Source organism: Prionailurus bengalensis, chromosome E4 (assembly GCF_016509475.1).
Source record: "Prionailurus bengalensis isolate Pbe53 chromosome E4, Fcat_Pben_1.1_paternal_pri, whole genome shotgun sequence".
Classification (NCBI taxonomy): Eukaryota; Metazoa; Chordata; class Mammalia; order Carnivora; family Felidae; genus Prionailurus; species Prionailurus bengalensis.
In genome coordinates, this window is record NC_057360.1 from 36,983,827 (window position 1) to 37,003,047 (window position 19,221).

General features: G+C 37.7%; 1 protein-coding gene across 2 annotated transcripts in view; it reads left to right on the forward strand.

Moving 5' to 3' along the window:
* NEK7 (NIMA related kinase 7) overlaps positions 1–19,221 on the forward strand; it is a 163,846-nt gene that overhangs the window by 64,728 nt on the left and 79,897 nt on the right. For both annotated transcript variants that reach the window (XM_043568322.1, XM_043568323.1), the window contains exon 2: positions 202–286. In XM_043568322.1, the coding sequence (XP_043424257.1) occupies positions 230–286 (57 nt within the window). In that variant the 5' untranslated portion in view covers positions 202–229. The remainder of the gene's footprint in view (positions 1–201; positions 287–19,221) is intronic.

Genomic DNA, 19,221 nt, shown 5'->3' on the forward strand with positions numbered 1-19,221 from the left:
GGACAGTAAATCTGCCACTTGTGTTAGCTAAACAGAGCTTGAATTTGGCAGATGGCAGGTATAAGAGTATGGGGTATGTTCTTGGATACTTTCTGAAACGTTAGGTAAGTCTAATATTTGAATGCAAGCATCAGGAATATGATAAGCAAAACGAGTTGGTAATGATTGCATTATTTAAATTTCAACTTTATATTTTTGCAGAGTTCTAAAGTTCTTATTGCTTCAGACAATGGATGAACAATCACAAGGAATGCAAGGGCCACCTGTTCCCCAGTTCCAGCCACAGGTAATTTGTTCTAATGAAGGCTGATGTGTGTGTGTGTGTGTGTGTGTGTGTGTGCGTGTACAGAATTACAGTTCCTTTAGGAAATAAAACAGCCCCAAAAATGCTAATTATGAATTTACAAGTTTAGTCAGAATTGTTTATATTTTAAATAGTGTTTTAGAATACTTAGTTCTAATGCACCAATGTGTAAAAAAACAAACAAACAAACAAAAAACCCAGCTTTAGATTTTTAACTTTAATTGAAGGACCGGTAGGCTTTGTGAGTTAATATTATTAAGCTTAGAGAGAAAAGAACACAAGTGAGGCTGTGCCCAGCTAGTGGGGGTGCCCGTATGTGTGGTGCCCGTCTTTGCTTTGGTGGCTGATCCTGCATTATCCACAGCTGCCTTACATTATTGCTCCTTTTCTCATGTTCTCTGATTAGTGGTGTGTTTCTCCTTTTAGGTGGTTGCTTGTGTTTTCGTAACATAAAATGAAGTGAAAGAATGTTTCATACAAAGCTTGCCATGAAGCCCAATATGTAATGATATGCTTGAAAGAATACACCCCTCTTTGTAGGGCCCAAATCTCACTTCTGCTGTCATTCATAAAAGCTACATTTCTCAGTTTTGTGTTTGAGGCATTCTAGATTCTAGAGTCTAGTCTCAAATTTACTCTGCTAATCTTATCTCAGTTTTGCTTAGATAGTGATTCTGAAATTGTTGGAAGAATCGATGAATATTCTTTCAAATTTCTGTAGTCATATAGGTTGGTGGGACTTGGGTTAAACAGTTACTTGATGACAGTCCTTCCTCAGAGCCTTTCTTATTCTGCTGTGCACTTGAAATTTCCCAGAGGAGGACATGGGTGTAAGTGTTTTTCACACTTATTTAACTATGGGACTTTTTTATTATATATTTTTAAGTGCATCTATTGACTTCTCCCAGAATCGGTGACTGTGAAACACAGTTTCTGTGAAACACAGTTCAGAAAATTTTGCCAGGACTGCCTTTTCTGCCTCTGTGATTTTGTTCCCTTTGCACCCTCATTTTTCTCGCCAATTTTTCAAATCATGCCTGTTTTTTAAGTACCATCTAAAATGCCATTTCTATCATGAAGCTTTTTCTGATTGTAATATCTTCTCTTGAAAACCTGATGATACATTCTTTGTATGTCTTCTGGTATTTCTGACACCGTTGTATTGTTTTATGTGGACATTTTCTTATCTCTCTGGGGCTACACTCTTGGAGGAAGAGGACTACTCCTTACTTACTTTGGATATGCTGTGGTATTGTACTTCTTCATATGGAGCAGGGCCTCAATAAGAAGATGTCTTTGAAGCCAATCAGGGACTCCTTCAGATGAAGATGTTTAAATCAGCCCTTTACCTAACAGAAGTTTACATTGCTTTTCTTTGTTATACTTACCTGAATTCTCAGTATTCAAAAAAGAGACCCTTTACCTTAGAGTCAGGCCGCTATTTTTATTTCTTTATTTTTAAGTTTTTATGTAAATTCCAACTAGTTAATATACAGTGTCCAGTATTTTAATTTCAGGATGGTTGTTTTTTAAGATCTGTCTGTATTTTCTGCTATGGTGATAAATTATCAAGCTTGTAATTAGCACCTTCTAACTATCAGGTATACACACGTTAGCGCCGATTTTACACACATAGGCGAACACTATTATTTCATAGTCTTGTTGTTTCTAGTGGAGATGATAAAAGGAGCCCCTCTAAAAATTAGGCAGTTCTTGTTACGATTCTGAAATCCACAGTTGGGAACAGCCCTAAGTTTCAAAGGGGGGAGAAAAAAAGCACTTTCATTTTTGCCTCCCACTGACTCACCGACCGGGAAAGGTCGGAGTGGCAGTAGGAGGCAAAAATGAAAGTAATTATTTTCCTCTGAGACACGAAGCTGCCACACAGCATAAATTTCAAGATTATATATGTGGTTCTGCATCTCTTTTCACACTGTTCCTTTCGCTTATGCCTCCTGCTGCTGCTCCTGTGAGGGTGGACCTCTCTCCCTGTTGGAAACAGGCAAGTGTCATCCCAGGTTCTAGCTGCCTGTGGCAAGTGGGGGAAGGGAGAAGGATTCTCCCCTCCCCCCCTTCAGACCGATGGTGTGAGATCATGAAAGAAAGATTACCTGACAAGAGCTTATAGGTGTTATTGCTTATTAAATCTTTGAAAAATGTTCCCACTCTTGGTATCATTATTATTTTCAAGCGCTGGGAAAGGACAGTGTCTGCTAGGGGTTGACGACCTTCTTTTGTTTTGTTCCACACCATTGGCCTGAATAAGGGGGGTGATATGGCAACATATGGTTAGCCAAGTGACTTCTTTCACTTTTGTAATGCTAATATCAGTCTGGACATAAACAGAAATCTGGGGAAGTCAGCTTTCTAAGTGTCAAATACCAATTATGCCCTGTTATAATGATGAGTGATGTATATTCCTGGCATATCTTTCCTTTCCTTGTTCTGAGATGAATAACCCCACAATATGAATATATGGTCTCATTTGTAGTATAGGGGTTTTTGTTGTTGTTGAAGTTTTAGATTGTGAGATTTATTATCCTTTAAAATGTGCTTTTGCACTACTATGATTCTCTTGAACTTAGAGAAAAATTTTTTCTGTCAGCTTTCATTTTTTCCCTTCCCTTCATTTCCTTCCTTCTTTCCTTCTTTGATTCCTTCCACTAAAGCCTAGAAGATACTGCAAGGATATTTTAACTAGATTCTAATTTATATATTCTCATTGCTTTAGAACTGTTGTTTGTGGAACAATGGATTTAGCTTAATTAAAAAAAAATACAGACTGTGTATAAGATGGTGATAGATAAATGGTAAAATGTTTATTTTCTACTATGAGACTAATTTTAAACAATGGAAGTTTACAACTAACATTTTGTGAGTGTTTTGATTTATCGTCATTATTTGAAGAGGGCTATGGTACATTCACATTCTTATCATAAATTTAAATACAAAACAATTATAATCAGTATAATACTAACGATTTCTGGTAGTGATTAGAAGGAGAATTAATTTTTTAAATTAATTTATTTATTTTGAGATATAGACAGAGTGCACTTGCACATGCACGCTAGTGGAGGAGGGGCAGAGAGGGAGAGAATCGCAAGCAGGCTCCCCACTGTCAGCATGCCCCCCAACATGGGGCTCAAACTCATGAACTGTGAGATCATGACCTGAGCCGAAACCAAAAGTTGGATGCTTAACTGACTGAGCCACTCAGGCACCCCAGAAAGAAGATTAATTTTAATTGTAATAATCTTCAGGGCTTAGATTATAATTATTTTTTGCAAATTTGTAGATATCTAGTGTTAACGCTTTTGCTACTTGTGAAAGAGGGAAAGTATCCCACATCTGCAGGTAGAAAAATAGACTGTCCTTATTTAGCTTGGAAGGTATGAGAATCTTGCCTTGCTGTTTTCCAATCCAAGCAGAAAGGTAGACTGACCATTCCTTTAAGCTTCATTGCAGCCGAATCCAGAGTCCACTTGTGCTTTCACATCTCTGTGAAAGGAGTGTGAAGCGGTGAGGTTTGCCTTGTAGCATGTCAGGCTAGTAACCCAGGAGTGTTGTGGGCCAGAGCGAAGCAGCCCCCGGTGAACTCTATTGCGTGGATAGGATTTTTGGACATGATAACTGTATTACCTTACCTTCTCTCTCTCTCTCTCTCTCTCTTTTTATAATTTTTTTTAAGTTCATTTATTTTGAGAGAGAGAGTATGAATAGAGTAGGGGGAGAGAGAGAGGGGAGAGAGAATTCCAAGCAGTCTCTGCACAGAGCCTGCACAGAGCCCCACGTGGGTCCTGAACTCATAAACTGTGAGATCACAACCTAAGCTGAGCTCAAGAGTCGGATGCTTAACTGACTGAGCTACCCAGGCGCCCCTCTTCTCTTCTCTTTAACTTATTTTTACAGAATTACTTTCTTTATGAAATAAGGGTCATCATTTAGCTTGCTTCTTTTGATAAATCGATTTTGCCAAGGTACTTGTCATATAGCATTGAGCAGAGCTTTTATTTTGGGGAGTCTTTATACAAGTTTAGATGTAATGGTCTTCTTTTAACAAGTTTAGTTCATTGAATAACTTTATTAATAAAGGTACAGGAGCATGAGCAGCTGCTGTTTTGAGGAAAGAAGACTCTTGCTATACATAGTTTAAGTTCATGAGCATGAACCTCAAGTAACTCTTAATTCTATATCAGCAGCCATATCCTTTTAATGCCTTTGCTTCCCAGTCTCCTCAGTGACTACTTCCTAGTTTTTATTCCTCAGCCCCCAACACTTTTCCCTCCATCCTCAGTCTCAGCTAATGCCCTTGCTTCCTACTTCACTTAAAAACAAACAAAAAAAACCCGGAAACAATCAGAAGAGAACACTCACAGACCCCTACCATGGATATCCTCCTCCCAGAATTTGTACTCCTGTGATCTGCCTTTTCCTTTTCAGATGCAGGAGCCACACTGTTCTCAAAGGCCAGTCCTCCCATGAGCACCAGATCCCATCTCCATCCCCTCCTTATTTCAGCTTCCTCTACTGAGTCCTTTCTATTACATACTAAGGTGCTGTTATTCTTTCCATCAAACAACAAACCAAACCAAACAAACTCAAAAAACAGCATTTGAAGTCCTCCCTCTCTCCAGCTGTTGACCTATTTCTCTGCTGCCTTTTATTGCAAAATTCCTAGAAAGATTTATTTGTAGTTTTGTCTCTCCTTTCACTCTCTGAAGTGTACTCCAATTAAGCTTTCTCCCTGACCATGCCACCCTACACTGCCCTTGCCAGGATCGCACTTCCCATGTTGCTCGGTCCAGCTGTGGGTTCTTCGGCCTCATCTTCCTCACTTACCAGCTGCATTTGGTAGAGTTGGCCATACTTTCTTTTTGAAGCCTGTTCATTGCTTAGCTTCCAAGAACTTTGTTTTTCTCATGCCTTAGTGGTCTCCTTTGCTGATTTCTCCTCCCCTCCTGAACCTCTTAACAAATCAGGACTCTAACTATGATCTATATGCTGTTGACTCTCAGATTTACATCTCAACCCAGACCTCTGTCCTGAATTCCAAACTCTTGTATCCGCTTGCATAGTTGACATCAAATTTGCATGTCTGAATTCATGTCTGAATCTGAACTCCAAATATTCCTCCTAAAACTGTTCTCTACAGTCTTCTCTGTCACAATTAGTGGCAAGTCCATCCTTTCAGTTGCTAGGCTAAAGCTTTTAGGGACATTCCTGACTCCCTCCAATGCCTTGTCTTCTATCTAATCCCATAAGCTCTAGCTTTAAATATATTTAGAATCGGAATACTTCTTATCCTATGTCACCACTCTGGTCAAAGTTAATTTTTCACAGACCTTATTGTGAATGGCTTCCCAGTTGGTCTCTGCTTCTTGCCTTGCCTCCTTTCACTGTACTCTCAACACAGAAGCCATTACAAAAGTATACAAAATTTAAATGTAAAATATAACATTGTAGTCAAATCCTGTCCATTTAAAACCTTCTAGTAGTTTCTCATCAGCTCGTTCATTCATCTTCTTCAAGTACATATTTGAATATCACCTTCTTTGATCATTCAATGAAAATTGAAATTTCACGCCAACCCAGTATGCCTTCACTGCCATATTTTTCTCCGTAGAATTTATAATCTTACTTCTTTTTATTTTGTTTGTTCCCGTTGTTTTCTTAGAGTATAAACTTTATCCCTAGTCTCCAGAATGGTACCCAGAGTGCATAGTCGACATTAAGTAAATGTTTGTTGAAAGAATATAAACTTGGTGTCAGATCAATCAGTTCTCTTTTTAAGCACCACCTTTTTGAATATGAATATTAAAATATACAAATATCTACAGAATTTCTCTTTCATTGTACAAGTAACCGCCTACACCCCTCATTTCTTACTGAATGCTTTTTTTTCACCTCCTTATTTTAACTGCAGCGTTATCTCTTTCCCCCATGGACACTGCTTCCCCTGTCACCCTCTCACGTGGAGGCTACTTGTTCTCTAATAACCATACCATAATGATTAGGAGGTAGCAACAGCAGCCTTCTCCATCCACAGTACCTCTTTCTGATCACGACTCCTTTTTCTTGGGGGTAGGAAAGGGTGAAGCCTGCTGTACTGAGGCTTCTGCTCCCCGTCTAAAGGATTGTCACCTTTCTGATAGCTCTTATCTTTTTCTCAGGAGAGCAGGTGATGAGGACATTACCTCTCACATGATTGAAAACCTGACCACCCAGCTTGCTGTCTTACCACCTTCATCCCACTTTTGTCCGGGGTGCTGGTATGGCTGCTACTGTTGGTATCTACCGATTAGTGAGTTCTTAAAATGCACCTACTGTGTGCTAAGTCTTTTGAATACACTGCTTCATTTATTTCTGACAGATAACATACAAAACGTTGTTTTTCACACATTACAAGTAAGGGACTGAGGCTCAGACCAATGAACTGACCCGGGGTTGTCTGACTCCAAGCCAGTGATTCTTTAGCTTTCATGGAGAAAGCTCCTCGTGCATTTCCTGGCCAGTTGGATCCTAATCACCATGACTCTTGATATTTTTCTAGGTACCTCAAGTACCTAGTCTTCAAGATGAACTTTGTTATATTCTGCCCAAGGTTGCACTTTTGGTTGTGATTATTACCACCATCCATCTAGTTGCCCAAATTACAAAGAAGGGAATCTCATACATTATGTCTAGGCAATTACCATGTTCTCTTGGTTTTATTTCCTAAAAAGCTATCTGATCTGCTAACTCTCTGCATCCTGACTGTACTACTCTAGTTTACCTTTTTCCTGGATTATTTCCAAAACTTTGTAACTGAGCTCTTTACCTTTCATTTTATCATTTCTAGTTCATTCTGTACATTGCAGCATGAGTTATCCTTTTAAAGTGTACATTTCCTTATATCACACTCCTTAAAAGGCTGCTTTTTATTGCTGTTAGATGAATTTTTGCATTTCCTTATATGACTTAGAAGGTCTTGCATCACATGGTCTCTTAGTTCTCTCACTGAATTTTGTGTCTTTACTTATTTTGGACTCAGATTCAGTCATATCTTGCTTATACTATGCTATCTTTCATCTCTAAATCTAAGATAAGATAGTAAGGCAATGGTATTCAAGGATATTTAGTCACTAATGGAACATAATGAGCATAAAGGCTCATTATAATGTTGTATAAACTACATTTCATGATAGAGATAATACAGATAGTGTTATAGTAGAGGAAGTGTATAATTTGGAAGACAACAAAAAGATAACTCTCAGAAAAATAATGATGATTGGGTAATTCCTTACACTAATATGCTTCCAGCAAATAAGATTATACTTTGAAAAGACATATGCACCCCTGTGTTTATTGTAGCATTGTTTACAATAGCCAAGATATGAAAACAACCCAAGTGTTCACTGATAGGTGAATGGATAAAGAAGATAAGGTATCATCTTGCCATTTAAAACAACGTGGATGGGTACTATAGGGTATTATGCTAAATGAAATAAGTTAGAGGAAGACAGATACCATATGGTTTCACTTATATGTGGAATCTAAAAAACAAAACAAATGGACGAATAAAAAAAGAGACTCTTAAATATGAAGAACAAACTGGTGGTTGCAGAGGGGAGGTAGATGGGGCGGGGGGACAAACTAGGTGAAGGAGATTAAGTACTAACTTCTAGGTATAAAATAAGTATGTCACAGAGGTGAAAAGTACAGAATATGGTGACAGATGGTGACTATACTTACTGTGATGAGCATTGAGTAATATATAGAATTGTTGAATTAATGTCTTATAAACCTGAAACTAATATAACATTGTATATCAGTTATACTTCAGTTATAAAAAAAGAATATATTATCTCAGCATCCCAGTGTTCACATTTGTGGGTCATATTTTATGTTAGTGATAGTAGGATAATTTCTACTCAATGATGTTTGTTGGATAAATGAATTAATCTCTAAATGAAAGTTAATTTAATTTATACCTCTTCAGCTAAATATTTTTTTAATGTTTATTTATTTTGAGAGAGAGAGAGAGAAAACACGAGCAGGCAAGGGACAGAGAAAGAGGGAGAGAGAATCCTAGGCAAGCATTCTCTGTGCTGCGAGTTCAGAGCCCAACGCGGGGCTCCATCTCAAAAGCTGTGAGATCATGACCTGAGCTGAAATCAAGAGTCAGACGCTTAACCAACTTAACAGCACCCCCGAGCTAAATATTAATCAAGCTATATTATGTTAATATTATATCATATAGATTTTAGTTACTTTAGAATTCTTTTAGGAAAAACCTACATTGTAGTAGAGAATAATAAGAAAGCTGTCAAATGAGAAGTGTCATTTCAAAATATTTAAAGTTTGGTTGGGTTTTGAATTTCGATTGTTCATATATACATACTTAGAGGTAAGTGTTCCTCAAATTTTAAAGGAAATACCTTGAGAAAGTTAGATGATTAAAAAAAATGCGAATGCAGTAAAGATTCTTTCATCTGCTATCTTGGAAATTTCTGTTTGAACAGTCTGTTCAGAGTGATGTGGGCAAAGATGAAGCCAACATTAATTAAAATAGTTTCCCAATGTATTTGGAACTGCATTAGATTAATAATTATAGTGATGAGAACCATTCCATTTTTGAGGGTGTATTTGATATTTGGAAATACTGCAAAATTGCTTGGAGCCAAGTATTTATATTTACTTGGTGAAAAAAGTAAATAGTCTTGGTATTCTTCTTTTGACCAAAATGAGATATCTTATCTTCTAAAATGAGACCAGTAATTTTCATATGATTCACAAACTGATTACTATTCTAAAGGAAGAATTTCAAACCTAGTAAAGTATTGGAAGCCTTCCTGGAGTAAGTCTGTATGTGATCATGGCACCTGTTTTGAAGGGCAACATTGAATGTATGGATTCTATTATGTTTGTTAGAATTTGGTCATATTACTTCCAGGGAAGAGGCAGAGTAGGAGGACCTTAAACCTACCTTGTCCCATGGTTACAGCTAGATAACACTCAGGTCAGTGTAAATACCCAGAAAACAACCCAAAGACTGGCAGAACAAACTCTACAACTAAATGTAGAGAAGAGGCCACATCCAATAGGTCAGGAAGGGCAGAGATGCAGTGGGTCTGGCTGGGAAAGGGAGGGAGCACAGGGGTGGAGGGGGTGAGAAACAGACTATCACACTGGGGAGCCTGCAAGGCGAAGATGAATCCCGATAGCATTTGGCATTGAAAGTTAGAGCGCCATATTTGGTGAGCTCTTTCAACCAGCAGAACTTGATGTTCAGCATCACTCCTTATCAGGGAAATACAAATCAAAACCACACTCAGGTATCACCTCACGCCAGTCAGAGTGGCCAAAATGAACAAATCAGGAGACTATAGATGCTGGAGAGGATGTGGAGAAACGGGAACCCTCTTGCACTGTTGGTGGGAATGCAAATTGGTGCAGCCGCTCTGGAAAGCAGTGTGGAGGTTCCTCAGAAAATTAAAAATAGACCTACCCTATGACCCAGCAATAGCACTGCTAGGAATTTATCCAAGGGATACAAGAGCACTGATGCATAGGGCCACTTGTACCCCAATGTTCACAGCAGCACTCTCAACAATAGCCAAATTATGGAAAGAGCCTAAATGTCCATCAACTGATGAATGGATAAAGAAATTGTGGTTTATATACACAATGGAATATTACGTGGCAATGAGAAAAAATGAAATATGGCCTTTTGTAGCAACGTGGATGGAACTGGAGAGTGTGATGCTAAGTGAAATAAGCCATACAGAGAAAGACAGATACCATATGGTTTCACTCTTATGTGGATCCTGAGAAACTTAACAGGAACCCATGGGGGAGGGGAAGGACAAAAAAAAAAAGAGGTTAGAATGGGAGAGAGCCAAAGCATAAGAGACTTAAAAAACTGAGAACAAACTGAGGGTTGATGGGGGGTGGGAGGGAGGAGAGGGTGGGTGATGGGTATTGAGGAGGGCACCTTTTGGGATGAGCACTGGGTGTTGTATGGAAACCAATTTGTCAATAAATTTCATAAAAAAATAAAAATAAAAATAAAGCCTAGAACTTTAAAAATCAGCCTGCTCAGCTCTGAGAGAGCCCAGAGGGCATAGGGAGCTGAGTCCCCACCCTTAGAGAGACTGAACCACAGATGGCCCTTGGAGATACAGCCTAGAAGCAGCAGTTTGAAAAATGCCTGGCTTATATGGGAGGGAGAGTTATTTACTAAACTCAGAGTTCCCTGAGGGACTTCTCCAGGAACAAAGGATCTGGCCGGCACCTTGTCCCTCCCCTGCCCCCCAGCATAAACACACAGCTACCTGCAGGAATCACGCAGCACCAGCATTCACAACCTAACTTGCTTACACCTTCCCCCATCCCCTCAGCTAGACCTGCCTCAGTCAAGGTGCAGTGGATTCCCTCCCCTAGATGACCTGTGCAAACCTTGCCAACACTGGATCTCCCAACTGCGAGCTTTGTGGGGCCTCAGTCCCATTGCCGGCAGCGGTGGGTCGTGACCTCCTACAGGGAACACAGGCACTGTGTTAAAACTGCATCTCCCACCCACGTATACTTTGTGGAAGGGCCCTGTGGCCCAGGTCTCTGATGGCTACTCCTCCCCTGTGGAGGAAGACCAGGGCCAGCACCACCTTTTTAAAAGTGCACGTCCCACCCACTACTTTCAAGTGTAAGAGACACAGCTGACGTTCCTAAAACACAGAAACGGACACAAAAGTTTAGGCAAAATCAAGTGACAGAGGAATATGTCCCAAATGAAAGAACAGGACAAAATCACAGCAAGAGACCTAAGTAAAATGGAGATAAGTAATGTGCCTGATAGAGAATTTAAGATAATGATCATAAAGCTACTCACTGACTTGAGAAAAGAGTGGAAAACATCAGTGAGATCTTTTACACAGATATAAAAAAGAACCAGTCAGAGATGAAGAACACAATCATTGAAATTAAAAATATACTAGATGGAGTAAATAACAGGCTAGAAGAATCAGAAGAATGATTCAGCCACCTGGAGGACAGAGTAATGGAAAATAATCAAGCTAGCAAGTGAGAGAATAATTATTACGCAAAATGAGAATAGACTTGGGGAACTCAGTGACTACTTCAAGCATGATAACATTCATATTATAGGGATCCCAGAAAAAAGAAGAGAGAGAAAAGGGGGCAGAAAATGTATTTGAAGAAATAATAGCTGAAAACTTCCCAAATTAGGAGAAGGAAACAGAAATTCAGATCCAGGAGGCACAGAGATCCCCCAATGAAATCAACCCAGAGGTCCACTTCAAGACAAATAGTAATTAAAATGGCAAAAAGCACTAATAAAGAAATATTTTTAAAAGTAGAAAAAGAAAACAGTTACTTATAAGGAAAACTGCATAAGGCTATCATTGGATTTTTCAACTGAAACTTTTTAGGCCAGGAGGGAGTGGCATGACACATTGAAAGTGCTGAAAGGACAATAATCTGCAGCCAAAAATACTCTCTATTCAGCAAGGCTGTCATTTAAAATAGAAGGAGAGATACAAAGTTCCCAAGCAAACAAAAGTTAGAGGAGTTCATGACCACCAATCCAGCCCTACCAGAAATATTAAAGGGGAGGGGCGCCTGGGTGGCTCAGTCGGTTAAGCGGCCGACTTCGGCTCAGGTCATGATCTCGCGGTCCGTGAGTTCGAGCCCCGCATCGGGCTCTGTGCTGACAGCTCGGAGCCTGGAGCCTGTTTTGGATTCTGTGTCTCCCTCTCTCTGACCCTCCCCCGTTCATGCTCTGTCTCTCTCTGTCTCAAAAATAAATAAACGTTAAAAAAAAAATTAAAAAAAGAAATATTAAAGGGGAGTCTGAGTGGAAAGGAAAGACCTTAAGTAAGAGTAAGAAAAATAGGAAGCACAAAACCAGTAGAAATAAGTTTATCTGTAAAAGTTAGTCGAGGGACTCACAAAATAAAAGTAAAGTATGACCCCATATACCTAAAACATGGGGAGGAGAGACATAAAGAATGGGTTCAAACTTAAGTGACTGTCATCTTAAGATAGGCTTCTTATGCACAAGATGTTATATACATAACTGAATGGTAACCGCAGATCAAAAACCAGTAGTAGATATGGAAAAAATAGAGAAAGGAATCCAAGTATATCACTAAAGAAAGCCATCTTAACCGCACTAGAAGAGAGGAAGGGAAGAAAGGAACAGAGAAGATACACACGCGCGCGCACACACACACACACACACACACACACTCACTCAAACAAAAAACAAAGAACAAAATAACAACAAATATCTACCTGTCAATAATTACTTTGAATGTAAATGGACTAAGTGCTTTAATCAAAAGACACAGGGTGATGGAATGGATAAAAAACCAAACAAACAAAAAAACAACATAAGACCCATTTATATGCTCCTTACAAGAGATTCACTTCAGACTTAAAGACACATGCAAATTGAAAATGAGGGGATGGAGAAACATTTATCATGCACATTGATGTGAAAGGAAAGCTGGGGTAGAAATACATTAGGTAAATTGACTTTAAAACAAAGACTATAACAAGAGATGAAGAAGGACAGTCATATAATCATTAAGAGGATAATCACAAAAAGATGTAACAATTGTAAACATTTATGCCCCCAACAAGAGAACACCCAAATAGATAAGATAGTTAATAACAAATATAAAGGAACTAATTGATAGTAATACAATAATAGTAGGGGACTTTTACACACCACTTACATAAATGGACAGATCATCTAAATAGAAAATCGATAAGAGTGGCTTTGACACACTGGACCAGATGTATTTAATAGATATATTCAGAACATTCTCCTGAAAGAGCTGAATACACATTCTTTTCAAATCTATTTGGAACATTGTTAAGAATAGATCACATATTAGGTCACAAAAGAAGTCTCAACAATTTCAAAAAAGACTGAAGTTATACCATGTATCTTTTTTTAAAAAAATTTTTAATGTTTATTTGAGAGAGAGAGAGAGAGAAAGAGAGAGAGAGAGCACGAGCAGGGGAAGGGTAAAGAGAGACGGAGGCACAGAATCTGAAGCAGGCTTCAGGCTCTGAGCTGTCAGTACAGAACCCGATGTGGGGCTCGAGCTCATGAACCCATGAGATCATGACATGAGCTGAAGTTGAACACTTAACTGACTGAGCCACCCAGGCACCCCATACCATTCATCTTTTCTGACCACAGTTCAATGAAACTAGAAATCAATCAGAAGAAAAAATCTGGAAAGAACAGAAATACGTGGAGGTTAAATAACATGCTACTAACAACTGAATGGGTCAACTGAGAAATCAAGGAGGAAATAAAAAAATACGTGGAGACAAATGAAAATGAAAACACAACAGTCCAAAAAGTTTGGGATGCAGCAAAAGTGGTTGTTAACAGAGGCAAGTTTATACCATTACAGGGTTACTTCAGAAGGCAAGAAAAATTTCAGATAAATAACCTTACACCTAAAGGATCTAGAAAAAGAAGAATAAGCAAAACCCAAATCCAGTAAAAGGAAGGAAGTAATAAAGATAAAGCAGTTATAAATGATATAGAAGCTAAAGTAAACAAACAAACAAACAAACAAACAAAAAACAGTAGAACAGATCAATGAAACCATCAGAGCCGGTTCTTGAAATGATCAACAAAATTGATAAACCTCAAGCTAGCCTCCTCAAAAAATAAAAAAAACAACAGCAAGAGAGGACTCAAACACAATGAGAAATGGAAGGGAGAAATAACAACTGACAACACACAAATACAAAGGATTGTAAGAGAATATTATGAAAAATTCTGTGCCAACAAACCGCACAATCTAGAAGAAATCGATAAATTCCTAGAACTTATAACCTACCAAAACAGGAAACAGGAAGAAATAGAAAATTTAAGCAGATCGATTGCTAGCAAAGAAATTGAATCAATAATTGAAAACTCCCAACAAACAAAGTCCAGGACCAAACAGCTTCACTGGTGAATTCTACCAAACATTTAAAGAAGAGTTAATACCTATTCTTCTCAAACTATTCCAAAAAAGTAGAAGGGAAAGGAAAACTTCCAAATTTATTCTATGAGGCCAGCATTACCCTGATTCTAAAACCACATAAGGACACAACAAAATAACAGAACTATAGGTCAATATTCTGATAAACATAAATGCAGAATTCTTCAACAATATATTAGTAACCGAAATCCAACAATACATTAAAAAAATAATTCACCACCATCAAGTGGATTTATACCTAGGATGGAAGGGTGGTTCAGTATTTGCAAATCAATCAGTGTGATACATCCCATCAATAAGAGAAAGTTTAAAAACTAATGATTTCAATAGATGTAGACAAAGCATTTGACAAGGTACAACATCCATTCATGATAAAAAACCTCAACAAAGCAGATTTATAGGGAAACCAGATAGACCTTTAATAAAGGCCTTATATGAAAAACCCACAGTGAACATCATGCTCGTTGGTGAAAAAGAGAGCTTTTTCCCATAGGTTGGGAACAAGACAACACTCCCACCACTTTTATTCAACAGTCCTGGAAGTCATAGCTCAGCAGTCAGACAAGAGAAAAGAATGAAGGCCACCCAAATTGGTAAGAAGTAAAGCTTACCATATACAGACGGCATGATATTATATATAGTAAACTCTAAAGATTCCACCAAAAAACTCTTAGAACTGATAAATGAATTCAGTAAGCTCTTAGGATACAAAACTATGTGCAGAAATCCATTGCATTTCTGTACGCTAATAATGAGGCAGCAGAAAAGAAATTAAGAAAACAATTCCATTTACAGTTGCACTAAAAATGATAAAATACCTATGAATAATCTTAACCAAAGAGGTGAATGACCTGTACTGTGAAAGTATTAAACATAGATGAAAGAAATTGAAGATGACACCAAGAAATGGAAAAGCATTCCATGTTCATGGATTGGAAGAACAAATATTTTTTTAAATATTTATACTACATCTACAGACTTAATGTAATCTCTATCAAAATACCAATAGCATTTTTCACAGAAGTTTTCACAAACAATCCTAAAATTTGTATGAACCACAAAAGACCTTCAATACCCAAAGAAATCTTGAAAAAGAAAAACAAAACTGGCAGCATTACTGTTCCAGACTTCAAATCATATTACAAGTATGTAGTAATCAAAACAGTATGGTACGGGCACAAAAATAGACACATGGATCAATGGAAAAGAATAGAAAACCCAGAAATAACTCTCCAGTTATACGGTCAGTTGATCTTCAACAATGGAGGCAAGAACATGCAATTGAAAATAGACAGTGTCTTCAACAAATGGTGCTGAGAAAACTGGACAGCATCATACAGAAGAATGAAACTGTTCAATTTTCTTACACCATACATAAAAATAAAGTCAAAATGGATTAAGGGCCTAAATGTGAGACCTGAAGCTATTAAAATCCTAGAAGAGGCCATAGACAGTAAGTTGTGTAGCAACATTTTTCTAGATATGTCTCCTGAGACTAGGGAAACAAAAGCAAAAATAAACTATTGGGACTGTATCAAAATAAAAACCTGCAAGCAACAGAAACAACCAACAAAAAAATGATTTCACTCATATGTGGTTTTTAAGAAACAAAACAAATGAACAAAGGGGAAAAAAAGAGACAAACCAAAAAGCAGACTCTTAACTATGGAGAACAGATGGTTATCAGAGAGGAGGGCAGGTGGGGGATGGGTAGAATAGGTGAAAGGGATTAAGAGTACACTGAACTTGATAAGCGAGTAATATATGAAATCGTTGAACCACTGTATTGTGCATCTGAAAGGAATATAACATTGTTAAGTACACTGGAATTAAAATTCAGTCATAGTATTTACCTTTAGGATATCTTTATATTTTGTCTTCCTTTGTATCACTATTATGTGAATATTATGACTTTTTTATATGACTGGTTATGTTTCAAACAGCTTTCTCAGTAAGTATTCATAAAGCAAATATTTCTTATATTTAGAAATTTTGATAAGTACCTCTTTTATCAGCCACATTTATATAGAATAAATTTAATTATGCATCATTTTTTTTTCTTTCTTGACTGGATCTCATTAAGTATAGATCAAGGGGATGTAGATCAAGGGAGAACAAGGGGATGGAGGAGGAGTTTCTCAGAGAGTTATGATAGGGTGTCCAATGGAGGGTGTGGGGGATACCCGAAATCACTTCAACACGAACTTCCAGAATCAATAAATGGGAGAGATTGAACAGTGAATTCGATTGCCCAGAGTGAATGTATGAAGGGAGAAGTGAGGACCAAGAATGAACCCTGTGGAATACCAGCATTTATCTGTGGAGTTGCTAGAAGGAAATAGAACGACTGGCTCTTCAGTGTGGTGGTTGAGAGCGTGAGCTCTGAAGACAGTTACTGAAATGAATTCTTGGATCTCCTACTTTCTAGCTATGTGATGGAGAGCAAGTTATTTAACATCTATAAACCTTACTCTTTTTTATCAATAAATGAGAAGAATAATGTATTTTACTTCATGAAGTTGATTTGGAGCTTTCTTTCAGTATGGTGCTTAGCACGTAGCACTATGATGATGATGACGGTGACGACGATGACCATGACTATGACAGTGGCAATTTCTGCCAATAATTACTCGGCCTGCACATTCCTTTACTCATTGCTTGTTTGTATATCACATTATATCCTTAATTACATTTTTATTGCCTATCTTCTGCCCAAATTGCCTGTCCTTTCACCTTGTTTATCCCAGTAAATGGCATCAAGATCCATCTACACACTCATGCCAAAATTGTATGCTTTATTCTTGATTTCCTTCTGTCCCTCACTTCTCATATTCAGTTCACCAGCAATTCCTTTGTACGTCAAGATCATATCCTGATTCCATCTGCTGTCTGTATCTTACTATAACTCCCAGGTCCAGTCCATTACCTATGTCCACTTTCCCTACTTCCTCTCTAGCTTTACTTCTTCCCTTCCTCTCTGATTCCTTCTCCATGCAGCACTGTGAGTTATTTCTGTAAAATGTATAGTGATCAGAGCACATGCTTCCCAAGTAAACCCCAAGCACCTCACCCCTGCTGTCAGAGCACTATGTGATTTTGTCAGTGCTTACCTCTTGAACGTCTTTCCTTACCATTGTGCCCCTTGTTCTCTGTATTCCAGCTACACTGGCTTTTTCCCTTTTCACACCAAGATCATTCTTAAGACATTTTCTCCAGCTGTTTTTTCTGCTCTTTCCTTCTGGTCTTTTAATTTCAATGTAAATTACTTCATCAGTCAGACTTCAATGTAAAGTCACTTCATCAGTCAGATCATCCCTAAATTACCCAATCTAAGATAACCATCCACTCATTTTCCATTTTATCACTGTATTGTATTTCTCTGCATAGTACTTAAGTACGCAGAATAAATATTAGATACTATCGTGTATTTGTTTACTTTTTATTGTTTTGTATTATGTATTTGTATTATTTTGTATTGTGTATTTGTCTCCCCTGTTATCCCTATCTCACTTTCTGTCTGTTTCTCTCAGTGAGAGACTTTTCCTTGCCATATTTTATTTTACCAGGTATGGCTGGTGGTACTCATGGGAGGAGTGGGGCGATGGGAGCCTCTTTGTCATTAATTAACTATTCTGCTCATGATAAGGTGGGGGAGATAGTATTTTGGGTTACATAATTTAGATACAGTAATTATTATGCTAGGTAGTATAACAAATGATGATTAAATGATATAAATACCAGGGTCTTTTAAGTGTTTAACTAGATAATTAGTTATACTTGGTCACTCATTTTTCTTTTGTTATAGTGAATTTCCTCCTTTGATAAAAAGCCAGCTGTAATGATTAATGGTATATTGTTCAAACTGGTACAACTCTCCAACACTTAGTATCTTTAGGAATAGGTTACTCTTGAGATAGTTCAAGAAATCTTCAGGCGATAATTTTTGAATCATTAGATTTTGCCAGCACGTGTGCTATTTTTGTGTGTGTTGTTTTGCTGTTTTTTGTTTTGGTTTTCAATGAGGTTTGTAGAAAGTTTGTAGAAAATAGTATTTGAAAGAATTATATTAAATATCATTAATAGGCTATTCCAGTTTGAGTAATTTGGTGATGAGTAACATCATCTTCAAGATCCTAGCATGAACTTTATTGCTAAACAAAATTGAAGGGGATTTTGAAGTTTTGTTACTCTTAAATTTTAGAGAAATCCAATAATATTCATATAAAATATAAAGTAATTTATTAATTTGAATAATTGGTAATATGAAAACCATCAGTAAGAGATAAATTTTCAATAATAATGAAAACCTTATTAATGGTGTTAAATATAGTTAATACTGGCTTGTATATTAGCCCATTGATAACAATACCATTAGGAATTATCAGGATATAATTTGCTCTCTGAGGAGTTTACCGAGTTCATGCTGTGACTCTTCTAATTTCCCTAGAGAGAATTGTCATACTAATGTTATCCTGAATTATCGTATTGCTCATTAAATGTCCTTGCCTTCAGGGGCACCTGGATGGCTCAGTCAGTTAAGCATCTGACTTCAGATCACGTCATGATCTCACATTTTGTGAGTTCAAGCCCCGTTGCTGGACTCTGTGCTGACAGCTTGGACCCTGGAGCCTGCCTCAGATTCTGTGTCTCCCTCTCTCTCTCTGCCTGTCCCTGCTGGTTCTCTCTCTCTCTCTCTCTCTCTCTCTCTTTCTCTCTCAAAATATAAATAAACATTAAAAAGGTGTCCTTGCCTTCAAATTTAAAGCAAATGAAATCAATTTAGTCTTAGGAAATCTTTGTTTAAAGAGTCTGCTGCACCTGTGAGAATAAGAACCACTGGCACAGCAGAATGAATTTTATTTTAAAAGTTTTATGTGAAGGAAGCAGTAAACACAGACTGACATG